Source organism: Syngnathoides biaculeatus, chromosome 4 (genome assembly GCF_019802595.1).
Source record: "Syngnathoides biaculeatus isolate LvHL_M chromosome 4, ASM1980259v1, whole genome shotgun sequence".
In the NCBI taxonomy this organism is placed as follows: Eukaryota; Metazoa; Chordata; class Actinopteri; order Syngnathiformes; family Syngnathidae; genus Syngnathoides; species Syngnathoides biaculeatus.
The window spans coordinates 33,888,003-33,907,826 of NC_084643.1; the positions used below are offsets into that span (position 1 = coordinate 33,888,003).

The 19,824-nt window shown below is 39.6% G+C and overlaps 1 protein-coding gene across 1 annotated transcript in view; it reads left to right on the top strand.

Annotated features, from left to right (window-relative positions):
• slc39a14 (solute carrier family 39 member 14) overlaps positions 1-18,848 on the top strand; it is a 29,225-nt gene extending 10,377 nt beyond the window's left edge. Inside the window, exons 2-9 of the mRNA XM_061816460.1 lie at positions 5,610-5,928; positions 7,345-7,522; positions 10,394-10,563; positions 11,597-11,719; positions 12,978-13,148; positions 13,999-14,236; positions 15,458-15,642; positions 16,134-18,848. Of these exons, the coding sequence (XP_061672444.1) occupies positions 5,632-5,928; positions 7,345-7,522; positions 10,394-10,563; positions 11,597-11,719; positions 12,978-13,148; positions 13,999-14,236; positions 15,458-15,642; positions 16,134-16,286 (1,515 nt within the window). The 5' untranslated portion in view covers positions 5,610-5,631 and the 3' untranslated portion in view covers positions 16,287-18,848. The remainder of the gene's footprint in view (positions 1-5,609; positions 5,929-7,344; positions 7,523-10,393; positions 10,564-11,596; positions 11,720-12,977; positions 13,149-13,998; positions 14,237-15,457; positions 15,643-16,133) is intronic.
• The last annotated feature ends 976 nt before the right edge of the window (positions 18,849-19,824 follow it).

The window sequence follows — 19,824 nt, forward strand, 5'->3', positions numbered from 1 at the left end:
TTTTTTTTTTTTTTTTTTTTTCAGAAACCAGAACCAGTTTTACTTGGCAGCATGAAATTTGGTAGGTGTGTCTGTTCTAACAGGCCATGCCTGAAATGACTAGATGTCTACCAGTTTAGTCACAGTAATGTATCTTCTGTCTCATTTAAACAAAAGGGGAAAAAAACACAGAGGCTCAGTGCTCACATAAGTCAAGTGCAACTAAGCAAAGTCAAAATTTAGGTAGGTCATTTTTTGGGCAGCCCATTTAAGCAGCAACTGAAGGAAGACTTGCCTTACACAACCACTGGTTGCATTAATGAGTTCCTTCAGTTGACAAAAACATCCTTAGAATGATTGATCAAAACATTTCAGATTTATTTATTTATTTTGGGGGGCAGACAATTTATTTGTGAAATGAAGAATTACATGACATTGATTGACTTTGTATCAAATTCTCTGTAATCATCAAAAACCTAGTGATCACTTGTTGAAAACAATACATTTCAATTCGATTGTGGCCTGTTCCAAGCAAAGAAAGAAAGGCTTGGTCTTGATTAGCTGCACTTCATGACTGAACCCATGGGACAACTCAACACAAATTACACTGATTAAGTACCCAAAAATTCATCTTAACAATCAATATTTAATGAATCATGCCCATCCTCATTATGCAAAACATCAGCATAATTTTTTCACGCTTCCTGGCACTTCAACTGCGTTTAGTTTGGACTACATTAATTGCAATTGAGCTTTGATAATTTGGTTTGATACGCTCAAAATGCCTGTTGGCACTACCATGCTCTTTATTTTTAGGTGCACGCCTTTACATCGGTGCTGACTAATCAAAACACGTCTCGAAAGAAAAGCATTGTCCCAAAAATGCATCATGTGTCCCTGTACTCTATAAATGTCCTCAAAATGGCCAAGGAATGCTCCGATGTGGTTGCAGAGGAGGAGTTTTGACTCTTTGCTCGACTTTGTTGCCTAAGCTAAGTGGATAGTTGTCCTCTGCTTCAGCCGTCATCCTTTCCAACTCATCTGTGAGTGGTACGTTTTGTATCCTGTGTCCCACCTGATCTACCTAACTGAACCTTGAGACTCTCGCCTGGGACTGAATGAGCCTATTTGTTGAGCGTGAATCAATGTTCCGTATGTTTAAAGTGAGCATACATCTTGTGTGCTCAGTGTACATTACAATTTGGCGTGGAGCCAATTTTGGGGTGTAGTTTTGTGAAGTATTCTGAAAGATCAACAACGGTTCCTCCCACCCATGTCACTCAAATTATGCTGTGAACTGCAGAAATGCATTGGGATTGAAGTGTTCTAGAGCATTGTAATTATTAGACTTTACACTGATCTGGTTCGTCTGATCGGTATTGGCCAATAATTAGCATTTTATCCAGATCAGCTTTGTCATAATTCGCTGATCCAATCAATGATACTATTGACTTATTGGTGTTTTAAAAAAATCTTGGCGGCGTGCCACAGACAACACGTTTGAGACAGACATCTATTGTGTGGGTCCTACTACAAGACAAATTTGATCTTTCACGATTGTACTTTGTCAAACTACTGCAGTCAAATCTTGTATTCTGATACTGCCGCATCCCAGTTTTTACAATTAACAGGCTTTATCTTGTAAACTTAAAAGTGACCGAACACTGTCATTACTATGGCAATGACAACAATTGCCCGCACTGTGTGTTTATAAGAACAAAATGGGGAAAAACATTCGTTGCTGGTGACTGATGCTCAAGAGAGAACAATTGTTTAAGGTTTGGTTGAGGTATGTTCTCGTATTTTTAATCGGATAGGGCTCACAAGCAGGCAACAAAACCGTGATGTACCCTTGCAAGCTAGTGGTAGCACTAACAGTTGTGTGTAAACATCCCAACGTTCTGTCAAATCATGTTGTAAAGTTTTGGTGTGTGTGAAGTAATTTTATTACAACAGAGTAATTACAATGTTGGCATCCATTTTTACGGTCATGTTGTAATGTTGGTTTTACCTGGCTGATTAGAATACATGATCTGAGTAGAGCAGTGATTTACACCATTTATGGTGACAACGCATATATTTTACACTTAAAAAGTATCACACACCAACAAACACACGAACACATGTCACACAAAGTGGATTCATTAATCAGTGTATGTACTTCCTGCCATCTAATAGAAGATCAGTTATTTTTTCCATCACTTTGCGTTACTGTGATAAATAGATGAACAAAAACCTTTATTGTAAATATATAATTTTGATAAATTAAGGACACAACTATATACAGTCAATGGAAAAAATCATTTACGTTTGGGATAGTTCCACACAACTGGTGCTCTAATCAATCGGACACTGATCATGATTGGCCAACTTTTGTGGAAAACGTGATTAGTTCTCGTCTATCAACGCCTTTCATTGCCCATCACAAAAAAAAAGATCACCTACAGCTCGTACTCTTCAGCATATGGAGAATGTGTGCCACAAATGGCAAGGCTAGGCAAGTGTAGGAATAATTGCGATCATAATTCTCATACATCTGCTTCCAATAAAGAAATGCTTAGCTCTGCTCTAGATAACGTGGCAGCCTCTATTAGAACTGCTACCTGTTAAAGAAATGATGATCACACATGTATTTAGCAATCTTCAACACATGCACACGCGCATGAACAAACATGTGTGGTAGAAGACATTTGTGTATATAGTTGCAATTGTAGTTAGAATCGTTTTTTCTGTATACTGTTATGTGAAGACGTTGACAATGGGCATATCAATGAGAACTACCACAAGGGGCGACAGGTGATCACTGTCACAGGTACTGAGATACTGGAACATTTGATGAACCAAGAACGCCTTGTTTCCAACTGTTTTGCTTGCCGTCTCCTTTTTGTAACGTCCATGCAAATATGGGGCGTCTTAAAACTAAATAAATAGAGGTGGTGAGGAGAGGATAATTACAGAGTGCAGTGGTGAATTGTACGAGACACTTCCTCTCCTCTCTCCTCGCGAGACTTTAACTGGTGTCTTTGCTTCCTTTTTTGTCCTGTTTAATGAATGTCTAATTGGTGAACCTGACAGCAAGTCATACAAATATGAGTGTCCTTTAAAGGTCTAATCCAGAGGAAATCTATTTTATTTGTCTATCATACAAATGCAGCTAAAATTTCATAAAAGAATATTTAAAAAACTCAACACAATAGAAATGAAATAAATTAACATCTAATTCAGTCTCAAGATTTTGTTCAAAATGTCATTTAAATTTGGCAAATTTACTTACAAATAAAAATGGACAATTATATGTTTCAAACATTTCATGGAGGACTGCTTTGAAAACCCGGTACAGCGTTCACTTTGCTTTGTTAGCAAGTAAGTACATACGTGTTCAATTGTTTAGTATTGACAGGTATCTACCTCGTTTTAAATGTAAGTACAATAGCAATACAGATATGTATGTCAGCTAATATCAGTATCCATGTGATGTTTAGGAGGTGACGAACTCTGTATAAAATTAGTGTACTGTTGACGCTGAGGTCTTCCCGAAATTTGATTACGGCAGTGTGTGCTCTCAAGTGTTCGGTGCATTGTTTAAAATACGGGCTAAATCTTTAAACACAGAACGATACCGAAGGTTTCGATTTTTGTTTTACGCCGACTCAATCACTACTACAACAACAAACGACTCACTGTTATGTGCAAGCAGCATCAGACGTTTAAATGTGTTTGAATTACATTATTTCGTCAACAAGGTGTACGTAGATTTCTTGAGGCATCTACGAGTCTGTGTTTTGGGTGCGAAGTTCCACGTCAACTTCGTCAGATCTCGCCGAATCCCGTTCTTGTGTTGCATTTGACGCTCAGACTTCACACTGGTTCGAACATATATGGTTGAATTACACCTGCGTGGGATGTTTTTCAAACATGGGAAGGATAAGAAAATTCCTCCTCTTCCACAGAGCATTCTGTAGATTATTGGTTGTTTGTCACTATGCCAAGTAGGGGAATACACCTCTCCTAGGTGTTATGGGTTGGGTCCCTTATCTATGTTCAGTTATTTACCTGTGGCAGTCTTTGTGTAGCCGCTCACTGTATTTCTTGTCCTCGGAGTTCAATAAAGACTCATTGCTTCGGAAACCTGTGTGATCTCTTATGCACGCACAAGAAGCCAGTAGCATTTACACATTCCATAAAAACTTCATCACTGCTGTCTATCTTTTGGAAGTTGGAACACTCTATCATTGATATTCAGTTGGAAATTTGTTGCAGAGTTATCTCATGGACAAGGAGGCTATGGTGTTTATTGGAGGGAGAATGATTGAGTTTCTTTGGAATGAACAAAATGATAGCATTTTAAGTAGGAGATGGGTGATGTCGCGAGCCACCTTCTCTAATAAACTGTTTTTTCAATCTTTGTTTGTATTGCCTCTCTACCCCCTCTTTTGAACCATCTGTCTTCCCTGTCCAGAATATACACATTTTTATCATCAAAAGAGTGCTGTTTCTCTTGGAAGTGCAGGCAGACATCTGAGTCTTGACCTGAAGGGTTGGACTGTGTGTGTTGTGCCATGCGTCATCTCATTGGTTGCTCAGTTTTTCCAATGTATGTCTCTTTGCATTCCTCACTGCACAGGACCACATACACTAGATTGGTTTTCTGCGTGTGTGGTGTTTGCCTCTACATGGAGGACATGGAAATGAGAGCTCTGAATTGAACTCCTTTTAAGGAGTTTAAGGAAAGTCTTAAGTCATTTGTACAGGTATTTGGATGACTCAAAAAGTTGAGTTTTCCACACAAACACTGGCTAGTGTGTCCAAACAAACCCTTGTTGCATGAACTGATGAAACCTACTCAGTTGAGAGCTGAAATGTCTTCTAAGACAAACAGAACAGTCCAATTTTGATCGATTCTATGCCCTGAGAATGAAATGACCTGGATGGATGGGAATATTCAAAGGCCGGTGTGAGCAATAGTTTGCAGATCTGATTTATGGATAATCGGTATCAGAATCGGCAGCATAAAACCCTAAACAGAGCTCCCTGTTCCATATTTTAATTAATGAGATAAAGTGTAATGTCTACGCCATCGCAGAACTGGCTTATACAACTGCTTACGTATTTGTAAACATCTATTGCTATTTTAACGTAGTCTACCACCGCTAGTTAGAACAAATTGTAATCCCTCCACAGGGATAAATACAAATAAAATAAACCTAACAAGCATATTCATACACTAGTTGCACCGCCACAACTAATGCTGTACCAGAGACCCTCAACCTGAGCTAACAACAGCCAACTCTACACTAACATTTGCTTACTCCCACATCACTCAACAGGCCATGCCCCACCTTTTAAAGTTGTACATGTTAAAGGCCTTAGGTCCAACAGTGTAGACTGTAAGAATGGCGGTTCCAAGTCAGAAAAATAATTCCTGCACCTCACGTGAATTTTGTATTGGTACATAAAGCTTTGAAGTATATATAAATAAAAAAAAAACATATGGTCACTACTTTGCAGATTTTGTCTCGATAAACAAAGGTATACTGTTTTCTCATGATTTTTGTCTGTGGATAAACGGAGATTTGCATTTCTCATTTTTATGAGACACTATCTCTTATAATGTTCCTTCTTATTGACAGATTTCCAGGCAGCGCAACAGCCATGTTGACCTTCTGCTGTTATAGTCACACAACCTCCAGATTTTTTTGGTCACCGGCCATCTTGGTCTTGCTCCTACTGCATTGTCTAGTAGCAGCTCAGGACGATGTTCAGACCCAGTCCTCCACCCAGGTGCTCAAAGACTTGTTGGCACGCCATGGAGAAAACAGCACTATCACTGTGCCACAGCTGCGTTCTCTCCTGGCCCTTCTGAGCCAGGGCCAAAGCGACGGCAACGCCCACGAGGGACACAAAGATGTGAGCATGACGACAACTCCCCCTAAATTGAACAAATCCAAGGTGAGCGCAAAGGAGAGCTAGTTGGTTCCTAAAATACCATGGTTCATGAGTCAAAGGATTGTATTGAATCCTGAATCACCGGTCCAAGGTCGGTTTTAGCTTTCTTTGAGACCACTGGCTGACTGGAGCTCAGTACACAAGGGACAGCAGACTCATGAAACTTGGACTCAACATAAAAACTGATGAGACTCATTGCATTATTACTGAGGACTCAGATCATGTGGTTGACAGACGCGCTGTTAGGGGACTCACCATTAAAAGAGGAGGCTCAGAAAATATGATACCCTGTCAATTGACTGTTTACTGTTTTTGAACTCAACATGTCATACTTGGGTGGCTATAACTACCGGAGACAAATTCCTCATGTTTTGTTAACATACTTGGCCAATAAAACTGATTCTGAGTTAGTGGGCCCGCAGAAACTGTAACGCAAACAACTCACACAAAAAAAAAATCCTAGGACTTTGATGATTAGGTTCACTGACTAAAGTAAGCACACCCACAAGCACCATTGCCTCAAGATTCTCGACAAACACTCGTGGACACTGATAATTTTTTTTTTTTACTGATTTTACTGATTCGATGGAACTGATCAGAAATTCTGACTCAGGCGAATTTCCGGAAAGACTCTGGAACCAGATGATTTGGTTCACTCACTTGAAGTAGCGGACTCACCAGATACACTGCAAATTCACTTCACTGACCTGAATTGACAGAATCCTAGAAATAAACACCTGCGGACTTGGAAGATGTGGTTCACCGATTCAATTTAGCGATCTAACCAACACCACTAACTCAAAGATGCTCACTTGACCCATTTCTTTTAGGGATTCAACAGAAACACTGACTGAAGTTGTTCAAAGGAAACACCACGAATTCAGATGATTTGGTTCAATGACTCAAGTTGTTAGACTCACGAGAAACAACAGACTTGACTGATTTCATTTAAAGTGACGCACTGCAGACTCATGAAATGTGGTGCACTAACCAGTAAAAGGTCTCCACCTGAAACACTGATTGAAGTTACTTGAGTTGAAAGACTCACCAAAGTACTGTGAACTCGGGTGAATTTGATGAAGTGTCTTGAGTTTGTGGATTCACTGGAAACACCACATATCCAGATGATTTTGGCTCATTGTCTCAAGTTAGCACCCACAGATGGGAGTTCCACTCCCTTAATAGCAGCTTTAGCTTTTACACGAAGAAGCACAAATAGCCACATATTTCTCCTGCTTAATGTCGTGGAGGACTGCCCAGCTGTCCTGATGATCTTGAGCCTTTAATGTACTGCCAAGAACACAAAGTGGTCAGGATGTAGGGCACTCATGGTTCACATGACTTTAGGCCCTGCCATCATCATCCATCAGTCAGATTAAGTGATTCCATGTTCTTGTTGTTGTTTTTTGCATTTTCTAGTGCTTGCCCGAGGCTACATTGGCCATCTACAGCATGGATGAGCAGTCTCGTCTCGATGGGATTGGGTTGCAGGAGTTGTGCCCCACCATGCTGCAGCAACTGGATGCCGGTGCGTGCCATGACCTCAACCTAGACGACCTGAGCACCGATGCCTCGCCAAGGCCTACTGATGCTGAAGGTACAACATATGAATATAGGTGTTAATCAGTTTGGTTAGGAAATAACATCTTTTTAATTAGATAGCCCTAGTATTATGTCATACAGTAAGTAATACTTTGAGATACGAGTGATCTGGTTAATTTCTTTCAAGATATGAGCCATCGATTGGCCAAGTTTTTGTTTTGACTTTCAAGTCCAAACTAGGAAACGAGACTCAGCGTCCTCAGTTGACATAAAGCAGCTGTTTGTCTGATGTAATTAAATATTATTTTTATTAAAAAAAAAAGGGCCTTTAAGCTGTAAATTGCCACTTTGGCGTTTACTCATGGACAGACATATTGGAATCGGACTTGTATCGGCTTGTATGAAAATCACAATGCTCCAAATATATTTTTTTATGGTAAGCTTTTGAGTGGAACATTTAAAAATGTGTTTTTAAATCTAATTTGGGGAAAAAGTACAAAAAAGGTGATGCATGGACTTTATTGGACAGCAATCTCATGTACCCTATGTCTTGTTTGGAGTGTGTCTGGATAATATATGCACACAAACACACAATATATATATAAAAGATGATCAAAATTTCCCGTTTTTTGTAGTTTTGAGAGGTATAGAAAACAGTACATGGCTTTCAATGAACAGTGAAAATCTTATGTCTCATACTTCTGGTACATATTCTCATTCTAGGTTTCACATGTGGTCTCATGTTAAGACAAAAAACAGTTTTTCACTTGTTGGTGTCCAGTTAGGGGAAAAAAAAAAACATTTCCAAATGTTGTTTTTTTTTCTCTGTTATTTAAATCCAAAATTGAAACATATTTAAGTTTTGGAGGGATAAAAAGTATGTAAAAAAAAAAAAAATAACAAATAGGAGATACTGGTACATGGTTTTCACTGGACAGTGACATTAAGTCTATTTCTTACGGTATATGTGGTGTCATGTCATGTCCATTATTGATGTCCCATGAAAGCCACACATCTCCAAATTTCATGTTTGATCTCATCTTTGGTAATTTTTTACGGGATACATGGTTTATTTTCTCTGCACAGGGACAATATTAAGTCACACACTTGATCTGATACAAGGTTTTTCTCACACTGGAAAATTGGGGCGTCTCTTTGTCTTAAGTGTTTATTGTTGCAGAAATTTTCCTCATCGAACGCTTTTTACAGGCTGTAACTTAAATAACTTAGTATAGTTTGTGTTGAAAATTCAATGCCTGAATGCAATCACACCCTCACCCTTCCCCAGTTTGGGGCTTTTCTTTCCTGAGTGTGTCTTTGGTCAATGTCTTTGCCCTAACTGGAGTCTTCATGGTGCCGGTGATGAAGATGCGCTACATGAAGTATATCTTCACCTTTTTCATCACGCTTGCCATCAGCACGCTGTACTCAACTGCCGTCCTGCAGCTGCTGCCGGAGGTTTGGCTCCCTTACCCCTTGCTCCTCTGCATCCCACGGCACACTATTAAATTACACAAAATGCTGGATAGCTTCACACAAAGTCACTCACCCCCCTCAGGCCATGCTTTTTCCTTCCTGTATTTGTTTTCTCAGTGGTGTCTTGTTGCATGGGTAGTCCCTCTTTCCCCTGCGACTGTGTCGTGTGCAAAACCACTGGTTTCTTAATTTGGGCATCAATGGAACTCTTTCTTCTGTTAGGTAATTAAGGTTAATTTGCCTCCCCTTTTTATGTTTACAGGTCCTAAGGTGTAAACAACTCCATTGTGCAAACACTTGAATTGACAAAAGCAATTGTGTGTGTGTGTGTGTGTGTGTGTGTGTGTGTGTGTGTCTGTGTGTCTGTGTCTGTGTCTGTGTGTGTCTGTGTTTGTGCTAGTATCCTCTGTTACACAAAGTAAAAAAAAATATGTGGCCTATCGGGGATTCAGCAGCAGTCAAGATGCATCAATTTGTGCCTGTCACACAGAGCCTAGTTTATTCAGACATTAACCCCATTTTTGTCCATCGTGTAGAGATGGAAACGATGTTTATATCTCATATTTAATGCAAGTCACGATGTTTTGGCATTAACACAGACCCCCTCACTGACATAAACAGGTGGTCGATTGGCAGAGCAAACAGCTTTGGTGCCTCAAGCATTTGGATAAATTTTATGTAGTCAATCGCAATTAATGCAATAATTTGACACCCTTGATCAGTATTAGGTGATTTAACTCCCTTGTAACTGATTTCAAAGCAACAGTTCATTTCAAGACACTGTCACTTTAATATATTAACATTACCCATTATTTGTGTGATTGCTGCCGCTCTTGTAAACTTAATGTAACTATCGTCATTCTTCATATCCACGTTACGCATATGCTTCCAACTACCAAGCCGTGCTACCTGACGAATTCTTAAAACGAGGGGAAAAGTCATTGGCGTCACTGACTACTCACACCAGCGACAAGAGGTGGGAGGATTGTGTTACTCTGCACTGATGAACCACCTGCCCTAAAAAAACAAAACAAAAATGGCTCATATCACTGATGGAACATATTAGCAATTTTGAAACGATGAGTTTTAAACACCACAGTATACCTTAAAACCTGCAACCAGCCCGTACCTACACCCAGGCTTGGAATTTTGAAACTATTTTGTGCCCATGTCAACCCCCATTTGGTGTTTGACATTCAACGTGAAAGGGGCTAATGTGTGTTTAATTTTGCTTTCCTTTCCTCTATAGCAACATAAATGAGCAGGTTTGAAACATTAAATGGGAGGTCAACGAGTATACTGTGTCTCTAAGGATGCCCGCCGTCACGGTTCTCGTTCCCCATTTAGGTTGTGGGTTCATCCAAGTCAATCCCTTAAATCACTTTATTAATGACTTCTCTGTGTCTCTCCTTTTCCTCTTCGTCTCGTCTCTGCTCTGGTTGCTTCACAGTGTGGGGCTATGGATTCCTGAGCGTGACACTCATCTCGCTGTGCTCGCTGTTGGGGGCCTGCGTGGTGCCCTTCATGAAGAAAACCTTTTACAAGCGCCTGCTACTCTTCTTCATTGCCCTGGCCATCGGCACGCTGTACTCCAATGCCCTTTTTCAGCTCATCCCAGAGGTAGCTTATTACTAGAACCAACTGAGCCATCAGCCTCCATCCATCCATCCATCCATTTTCCAAGCCACTTATCCTCATAAGGGTCACACTGCTACTCTGTTACTATGGCTAGGGAAAGAAGAGTTAATAGCCCTATTTTCATCAAGCAGTACCATTTAGTGTTGTTTGGTACAGTACACAAAGTTATGTTTCCTGCCTCCACCCTTCAAAAAAAATCTGTATTATACAGTGTTTTTGGTGTGATAGAAAAACAACAAAAATATTCAAAAGAAAAATATAAATATAGGTTGTGCAGACAGCGCTTGAACTAGGTGTTGAATTGATTAGTCACTGTTTACTACTTCGGATCGGCATATGAAACTTGAAGCCGCCTAACCGCCTACAATGTAGTTTTGGTCTCTGGTCTTCCAAGCTGACATTATACGGAGGACTTTGAACTCACCCAAAAATGTCAATTACATCAACAATCAACTTCAACTCGACTTTCATCACATTGTCAACTTCAAAAAAATCATTTCTCTTTGTGTGCAGCATACACGTGTAATTTCATTAATGCGATGGCTCCTCTCACTAGTTAACTCTATCATTGCCATCTGCTTTCAAATCAGAGTTCAACCATATTGCCCTCTCGTTGTCCTTTATACGCTTATCTTAATAAATGTTATTACACTCATTTTATAGCATCTTCAGATTTTTCAAGACCGACATAATATTATATACCCATATATGTTGTGTGACAATATGAATACCAAAACTACCCAACAACAGCATTATTTTTGATAAGTCATGTTTATGTAGATTTTTCGTTATTTTGTAATTACTGAAGTGTACTGTACCTTTTAATGGAAACGAGGCTTTAGACCAAATTTAGCAGCGTGAAAAAGACTCGTTCACAGTTTTCAAGATAGTTACTTTGAAAGAGTAGTGGCAGTGACAATTGTCTTACATCACATGGACTCATGTTAGCTTGTCACTAAACAGGTGTTGTTGGGATGTTTACAATACGCTTTTTTTTTTTCTTTCCGTATGTTAGGCCTTTGGCTTTGATCCTATGGTCAACTTCTATGTGTCCAAGTCTGCAATGGTGTTTGGAGGCTTTTATCTCTTCTTCTTCACCGAGAAGATCCTCAAGATGCTCCTCAAACAGAAGCACACAGTGAGTGAATTTAAGTTATATTTACTGAATAATCATCTACCATTTAGAAGCTGCACAAGTTGCAGAGTGGTTAGCACGTCGGCTTCGCAGTTCGCAGCTTCTGGTTTCTAGTTTTATGTTTGGCATATTTTTTCTCTTAAATAGAGTTTCTGTAGCACTTGTGCTCATTAGGGCACCAGGTGAACCGAAGCCTATTCAAGCTGGATTCGGGCAAGAGACGGTAAACCCTTGACTGGTTGGCAGCATGACAATACGAACATCTCATCTTACTACAAGGGTTGAATTAAGAGGTCTTGTATCGTGGTTTGCGAGTTAAATTTTTATGCCTCCAAAAACATGATGAAAAGGGAAACTGTGAATGATAGTTTCACCGCGGAGACGCATGCAGTGCATTTACAAAAATAACCCCAATTCCAATGAAGTGGTGTGACAAATATTACAATGGTTTGCAAATCACAAAAATAAAATGAAGTTTGTTGAGATATTGGGTGGCACGGTCGTGCACCTGTAGATCGTTGGCATCACAGTTCTGAGGACCGGTGTTCAAATCTCGGCCCCGCCTGTGTGGCGTTTGCAAGTTCTCCCCGTCCCTGGGTGGGTTTTCTCTGGGCATCCCAACACCATGCATTAATTGGAATCAGTAAATTTCCCCTTGGTGTGAGTGTGAATGTTGTCTGTTTCCATGCGCCCCGCGATTGGCAGGCAACCAGTCCAGGGTGTACCCTGCTTCGTGCCTGTTGACAGCTGGGATAGGCTCCAGCACTGCCGTGAACCTCAGTAGGATAGACGGCTCAGAAAATTGATGGATGGATGTATGGTCAGATACAGTGCAGTTTTGGTGTTGCTGGACTTCCCACGCATGCTGGCTGTCAAATCTGGTAATCAGGTAAGTTCTGTCAAACGTCTTTGAAGAAGGTGAAGGGTGATCACCAAAATTGCACAAGGTTTGAAGAAAGAAGTTAAAAACTTTGACTAAGAAGACATGCTACACATCTTTGAGACAAATAACATATACTTCAATCAGGCGCTTATAATTTATTTTTCCAAGCCACGTAGGGCCACAACATAAGGATGAAAGAATCACATTTTAAAGGTCTAATCCAGAGAAATTGTATTTTATCTATCATACAAATGTAGCTAAAATTTCATAAAAAAATATTAAAAAATTATCCACACAACAGAAATTAAATATGTTAGCTTCAAAATAATATTTTTGCAGGTTCTTCTCTTGATTGATGACTGATTGCCTGCCTATTAGGGTCACGGCCACAGTCATTACTCCAGCGGCAAGCACTACTCTGCACCCGACAGAGACATGGAGGAGGGTGAAAAGGTGCAACAGAATGGGGAGATCAGCAGTGGCCATGCTGTGGGAAAAATAGACGCTGACGAGGGCGAGCACATGCTGCGCCCCTCACAAACACCACAGGTACCACTTCAAATTCTGACTGCTTTTTTTTTTTTTTTTGCATTTAAGACTCACATGAAGATTTGTGGTTTCAATCAGGCTTTGCATAGAGCAGAAAAAATAATCCATTCACTCACTGCTAAAACAAATCTTGTCAAATAATCCAGTTATTTAAAAGAAAAAAAAGTCACTTTCATAAAGTCTGTAGAGAAAATAATCCAGAGTTACTCCTGCAAAGACTAAAGACAAAATGGTCCAGAGTCACACCAGTAAAGACTGTTGACATAATAATCTGTACTCATTACCTGAAAGAATGTACCAAAAAAAAAAAAAAAAAGACCGTCGTCACTCTTGGAACCAAATAGTCCAAATTTACTCATGGAAATACTAAGGATAAAATGTTCCCTCGTCACAGCTAGTAAAATGGCAGTAAAAAATAATTCACTAACGCTCACTCCTAGTCATTATGAAAGGGTGTAGAAAAATAGATCCCAAATTTCTTTTGGAAGAAGTTTAGACAAAATAATTCAGAAACAGATGAGGTGGCCAGGCGGTTGAAATACTCCTGTGTGACACCTGAAGAAAGTGTAGACCAAATAATCTGGGGTATTTTTTTTTTATTTTTATTTTTTTAAAAATGAAGGATATATAGTCCATAGTTTCGTCTGGAAAGAATGTGGGTCAGATCCAGGGTCATTCCTAAAAAGAATCTAGTCCCTCAATAAATACAAAACAAAACAAAACGGTGAAGACAAAATTATTCAGTCACTCTTAAAAATAATAATTCTCGAGTCATGAGTTTTAACAAAACTATCGACAGTCATACCACCATCATCTTTTAAAGATGCTTTGTTTAATCCCTCATTTTCAGGACTCGCAGAATGTGGATGGTGGCGGGGGACGGGCCAGCAGAACCGCGGGCAGCTGCTATTGGCTCAAAGGGACACCGTACTCTGACATCGGCACACTAGCCTGGATGATCACGTTGAGCGATGGCCTGCACAATTTCATCGATGGCCTTGCCATCGGCGCCTCCTTCACTGCCTCAGTCTTTCAGGGCATCAGCACATCGGTGGCAATTTTGTGTGAGGAGTTCCCCCACGAGCTTGGTGAGTAACATTACGGACCAGCAGGGATTGTGGTTTGGGCCGTTATCTGGACTATCATTCAGTTTCACGCATTTGATCAAAGCCAGCCGAACCACGCAGCCTCAAAGACTTGTGCATGTGAGGGAGCATTAACAATATCACTGCTCACATAATTCAAAAGTGGAACTATGTTACTGAGAAAAAACAATAATTTCCAATTTAGTAAATTAAATCTTCAATGTCAAAAGAGGAAAGTAAAAATTCCCTCCATGCCAGAAACCTGGAGCAGAACCTAGACTCTGTCGGGTAACAGTCTTTCTCGCCCGGTTGGGTGTAGATGGAGAGACAGAGTTAAGGAACAGGGTAGGTGGAGAGAGAAAACAAGAGGTATTGAGCCACCAGGAGAAAGACCAGAGAACAATGGGCACAACAATTGTGTACATCATTAGGACTCCCATGATGACAGTAATGATGACAATCATACTGAAAATTTAAAAAACTGAGCAAAGATCTAACAGGAATGATACAAACAGAACAAACACAAGGCCCTGATGAACTGAGGGCTAAAAATGAAGTCTAAAGAGTTAGTTTATATGAAAAAGCAAGTTATCTTTTTGTAAAAAGACACTTGCAGATGCAGTTTTTCAGTAGTTCTGTTTTAAAAAGGGATGCACGGTGGCCCAGCTGAAAAGCGTTGGCCTCACAGTTCTGAGGACCTGGGTTCTATCCCAGACCTCCCTGTGTGAAGTTTGGATGTTCTCCCCGTGGGTGGGTTTTCTCCAGGCACTCCGGTTTCCTCCCACATCCCAAAAACATGCAATATTAATTGGACACTCTAAATTGCCCCTAGGTATGATTGCGAGTGCGGCTGTTATTTTTGATGTGCCCTGCGATTGGCTGGCAACCAGTTCGGGGTGTACTCTGCCTCCTGCCTGTTGACGGCTGGGATAGGCTCCAGCACTCCCACGACTCTTGTGAGGATAAGCGGCTAAGAAAATGGATGGATGGATGGATGTTTTAAAACAATTCCATATCTCTGTCCCATCTGTGACTACTTTATCAACATTAACGGTAACACTGCAGAGATCAAAACCGCTTGTTATATAGCAAACATTTTCCAGATGTTATGTCGAATTTGTTTACTGAGATAAGGTTTGAATTGCATCCAAAGTGGACAAGATTAAATCTCTTCATTATTCATTGTTTTTGCCAAATTTGATGGATACGGTTACTGTCCTCCAGGTGACTTTGTAATTCTGCTGAATGCTGGCATGAGCATCCAGCAGGCGCTCTTCTTCAACTTTGTATCTGCTTGCTGCTGCTACCTGGGGATGGCCTTTGGTATCCTGGCTGGAAACAGCTTCTCCCCCAACTGGATCTTCGCCTTGGCGGGGGGGATGTTCCTCTACATTTCTCTGGCAGACATGGTCAGTCCCCATTTCATTTATTTTTGTATCAGACCTAGAAAGATTGCAATCATGCAATCATTTCTTGAAATAGTGTCTACAAAATAAGTATTTAAAGTATCTAGTATCTAGAAAGAGTAGAACACCTGGAAAACGTGTAGTCACTCCAACAAAGATTTTAGACTAAATAATCCAGATTCACTCATTGAAAACATTTGACAAAATAAGACCAGGGAACGGGGAGGACAAACTTAAACATTTGGTCTTCTTAAAGAAGGAAGAAAAATCAAAATAATCCATTCACACAGAAATAATAACCCTGTTGGTCTGAAATAATAAGGGTGTCGTCTAAATAATCCTGTTAGATATGGAAAAAGTGTAGACAAAATTATTTGTCACGTCTGAAACAAGTGTAGACCAAATAATGCATTCACTAGAAAAAATAGAAGACACAATAATCCAGTCACTACAAACAAGGGAATTTTTGTGTGCATCTTTATTTTACTTCGCAGTTTCCCGAGATGAACGAGGTCAGTCGCGAGGAGGAAGACGCCGGCGGCAGCAGCTTCCTGATCACCTTCGCCATTCAGAACGCTGGCCTGTTGACGGGCTTCTCCATCATGCTGCTGCTCACCACCTACTCTGGAGAGATCCAGCTGGTTTAGCCGGTATTTTGGCTCCCGGATATCATGTGACTAACGACGGTGAACTTTCAGAATGTGAGCGAAAGGTCTGGTTTCTGCTAAATTCTTCCTTTCCTTTGTCTTGGGTTTCAAAACTCCCCCCCCCTACGTGATGAAGAGGAGATGCATCAGATCCTCTCCCATCGCTAAAACTATCGTAAAACTCTCTTCATTTGTCAGCAAACAGTGGTCAATAGGTTAAAAATTTAAAGCGATGAAGTCATCCAAAGATCAGAAAAGTTTCTCCTCATTGCTTTTAATTCTACTTTTAAAAGGTTAAATGGCTTAGTAGCTAATGCTAATTGTGCTATCAAAGCAGTATCAACTTGTATGGATTTGAAGTCCTTCTCAGTGACTCTATGTGCGTATGCGTGTGTGGCGTGCGCGCCCCGCTTACATGTGTATTTGTGTGTTTTCACCAGGTGTTTATATGGATGCCACAATTGAGTAAATATAGCAATTGAAATCTAAATTTATTCAAATTTAAATAGTTCATGTGCTTTTCCATTTAATTAATTACAGGTTGCAGGCTTAATTGGACTATTTACGAATTCTTTTCCCCATCAAATTAATGGAAAATGTAATATACAGGAATATTTTTGTATTCAATCTAATTGTCACAGTTATGGATTTATCATATGTATTATACTATAAACCATAACGTGGCACAATTTACTAAATTACAAAATGATGTAATTCATTAATTTGTATTCATAATTCTATCAATATTTTTAAATCATTGTAAAGACTACAAATATTACCTCATTATAGTAATTAACATAATACATAAGGCAATTGAATAAAATCAGATTTATATCATGAGTTTACTCCCATAATATTATTAATGAATGTATCAAAGGTCTAATCCAGAGGACCTGTATTTTATTTGTCTATCATACAAATGTAGCTAAAATTTCGATAAAAAATATTTTAAAAATTCTGAACACAACAGAAATTAAATAAATTAGCGTCAGTCAGTCTCAAGATTTTGTTCAAAATGTCACTTAGATCCGTCAAGTTCCGTAACTCCCCAGAATGTGAGATCACATGTAGACAAAATTTAGCCAGAGAGTGAAAAAGCTAGGAAAGAATGTGAGGAAGTGTCCTGTATACTGCTGTTCAGCGTCAAACGCTGCTTACGTGAATGACCGAAAGATGAACAGGTAGACAGGTTATGGACCAGGTTTGTGAAGACAAAGTGGGCGCATTGGACTTACAAATCAAAGTGGACAGTAAAATGTTCCAAGCATTTCATGGAGGATTGCTTTGAAAACTAGGTACAGCGTTCACTTGGCTTCGGTAGCAAATAAGTACGTACGTGTTCAATTGTTTAGTATTGACAAGTATCTACCTCGTTTTAAATGTAAGTACAATACTGATACTGAGATATATGTCAGCTAATATCCGCATCCATGTGATGTTTAGGAGCTGATGAAATTTGGACACTCTATAAAGTTAGTGTAATGTTGACACTGAGGTCTTCCTGAAATTCGACTACGGCAGTGTGTGCTCTCAAGTGTTAGGTGCATTATTTAAAATGTGTTAAATGCATGTAAATAACGCAAAGAATGGCCTATAAACGTGATCTTTAAATGCAGAACGAAACCGAAGGTTTCGATTTTTGTTTTATGCCGACTCAGTTGCTAGTACAACAACGACAAACGATTCACTGTTGTGTGTAAGCAGCAGCAGATGTTGAAAAGTGTTTGAATTAGATTATTTCGTCAACAAGATGTAGAATTCTTGAGGCACCTACCAGTCTGTGCTTTGGGTGCGAAGTTCCACGTCAACTGCGTCACATCTCGCCGAATCCTATCTTGTGTTGTATTCGTCAACTCAAATTCAAACATATATGGTTTATTTACACCTGCATGGGATATTTTTCAAACATGGGAGGGATTAGAAAATTCCTCCTCTTCAGTTCCCATCTCTTCCACAGAGCATTCCATAAAAACTTCATCACTGCTGTCTATCTCCTCTAGATCTCACTCACAGCTTGTATGATTCTTTACTGGGGTTGTCTAGATGTGATGTCACACTGAAGCAGCTTCTACTGAGCCTCGGTTTGAAACAGCCATCGGAGGCATTCAGATTACAAAACACGTGCACTTTGGCACTAATTTATTTCATTTCTGTTGTGTTGAGAATTTTTTAAATATTTTTTAAGGAAAAATCTGTTTGTGTGATACATAAATAAAATATAGGTCCTCTGGATTAGACCTTTTAAAATGTGAACGACTCCTTTCATGTAGTGAGGTCCCCATTCATTTGGGGCCATATTCTCATTTGTGCTAAGTCATTTTTTGCTACGCACCTGGCCTTCATACCTTCAAACGATGTGCATTCTCCTGCAATGACTTCTAAGGTCCAATACAACAAATATTGTATTTCCTGGAGCGTGGCGTTTTCCTGAAATGTGAATGCCATTTAAATTTATTTGGAAAATGTATCAGTAGTGCTGTCATGATTGCATCTCCTTGCAATCGATTATTCTCTGGATAATTTTGTCGAGGAACTGATGTGGGTTTTTTTTTTTTTTTTTAAACTATTAATGTGCATTTTATTCTAATTTATGTAAAGTGCACACATTGGGTACTGAGTGTATGGTATAAACAGCACATGATTAGAGACAACAAAATCAGCCTTTGCTCAATGGTTATTGCACTATTTATTAACATTTTAGGTAACCCCCAACTGCAATTCAGCTCCCTCATCCACCATGTTATATAGTCATTACATATTTAAGTGTCTTAAAATCATTTACATACGCTCCTCTGTCAATTTTAGTAATATTTATCAGTGGCCCAACGCTGCGTCCATCTGTAATATATATTCATTTCGTAAAAATGGATTGTGGCCAAGAGGATCAAATGCTTTTCCATCCATTCATTTTTCTGAACCCCTTATCCTCACGAGGGTCGCAGGTATATTGGCACATATCTCAGCTGACTTTGAACTAGAGGCTAGGTACATCCTGACTGCCTCCAAGCCAATTGCACAGCAGACATTGATAAACAATCAGAATCAGCTTTATTGGCCAATTGTGTAACAACACTCAAGGAATTTGTCTCCGGTAGTTGGCGCTGCTCTGGTACGACATTCAGAACAAAGATTCAACTAACAAGAACAAAACAAGAGACATTCCCTTACTGATGTGAAAGATGCAGTCGTCTTCATTTAGAACAGTTAAGAGTGCGTCAACGCTCGTCATGACTAAGCTTATACAGAGTGGGCTTACCCGTTCGCAGTTGTCATTATAGACCAGTGCAATGACAATTGTGTAAAGGGAGCAATTTAAAGTGACTACTCGTGTTATACTCTCCAGAATATATTACTAATACTGATTCACCAGCAGGATATCAGGGTGTGTCCCAACAATGGCACAAGGCAGAAAATAGTAGTTCGCTGATCAATAATTTAATGATTTAATTGTTTTTTTGACAATTTGAGTGATACAGGTGCAGTTAAGTATTTGAACACCTGAGAAAACCAATGTTAATATTTGGTACAGTAGCCTTTG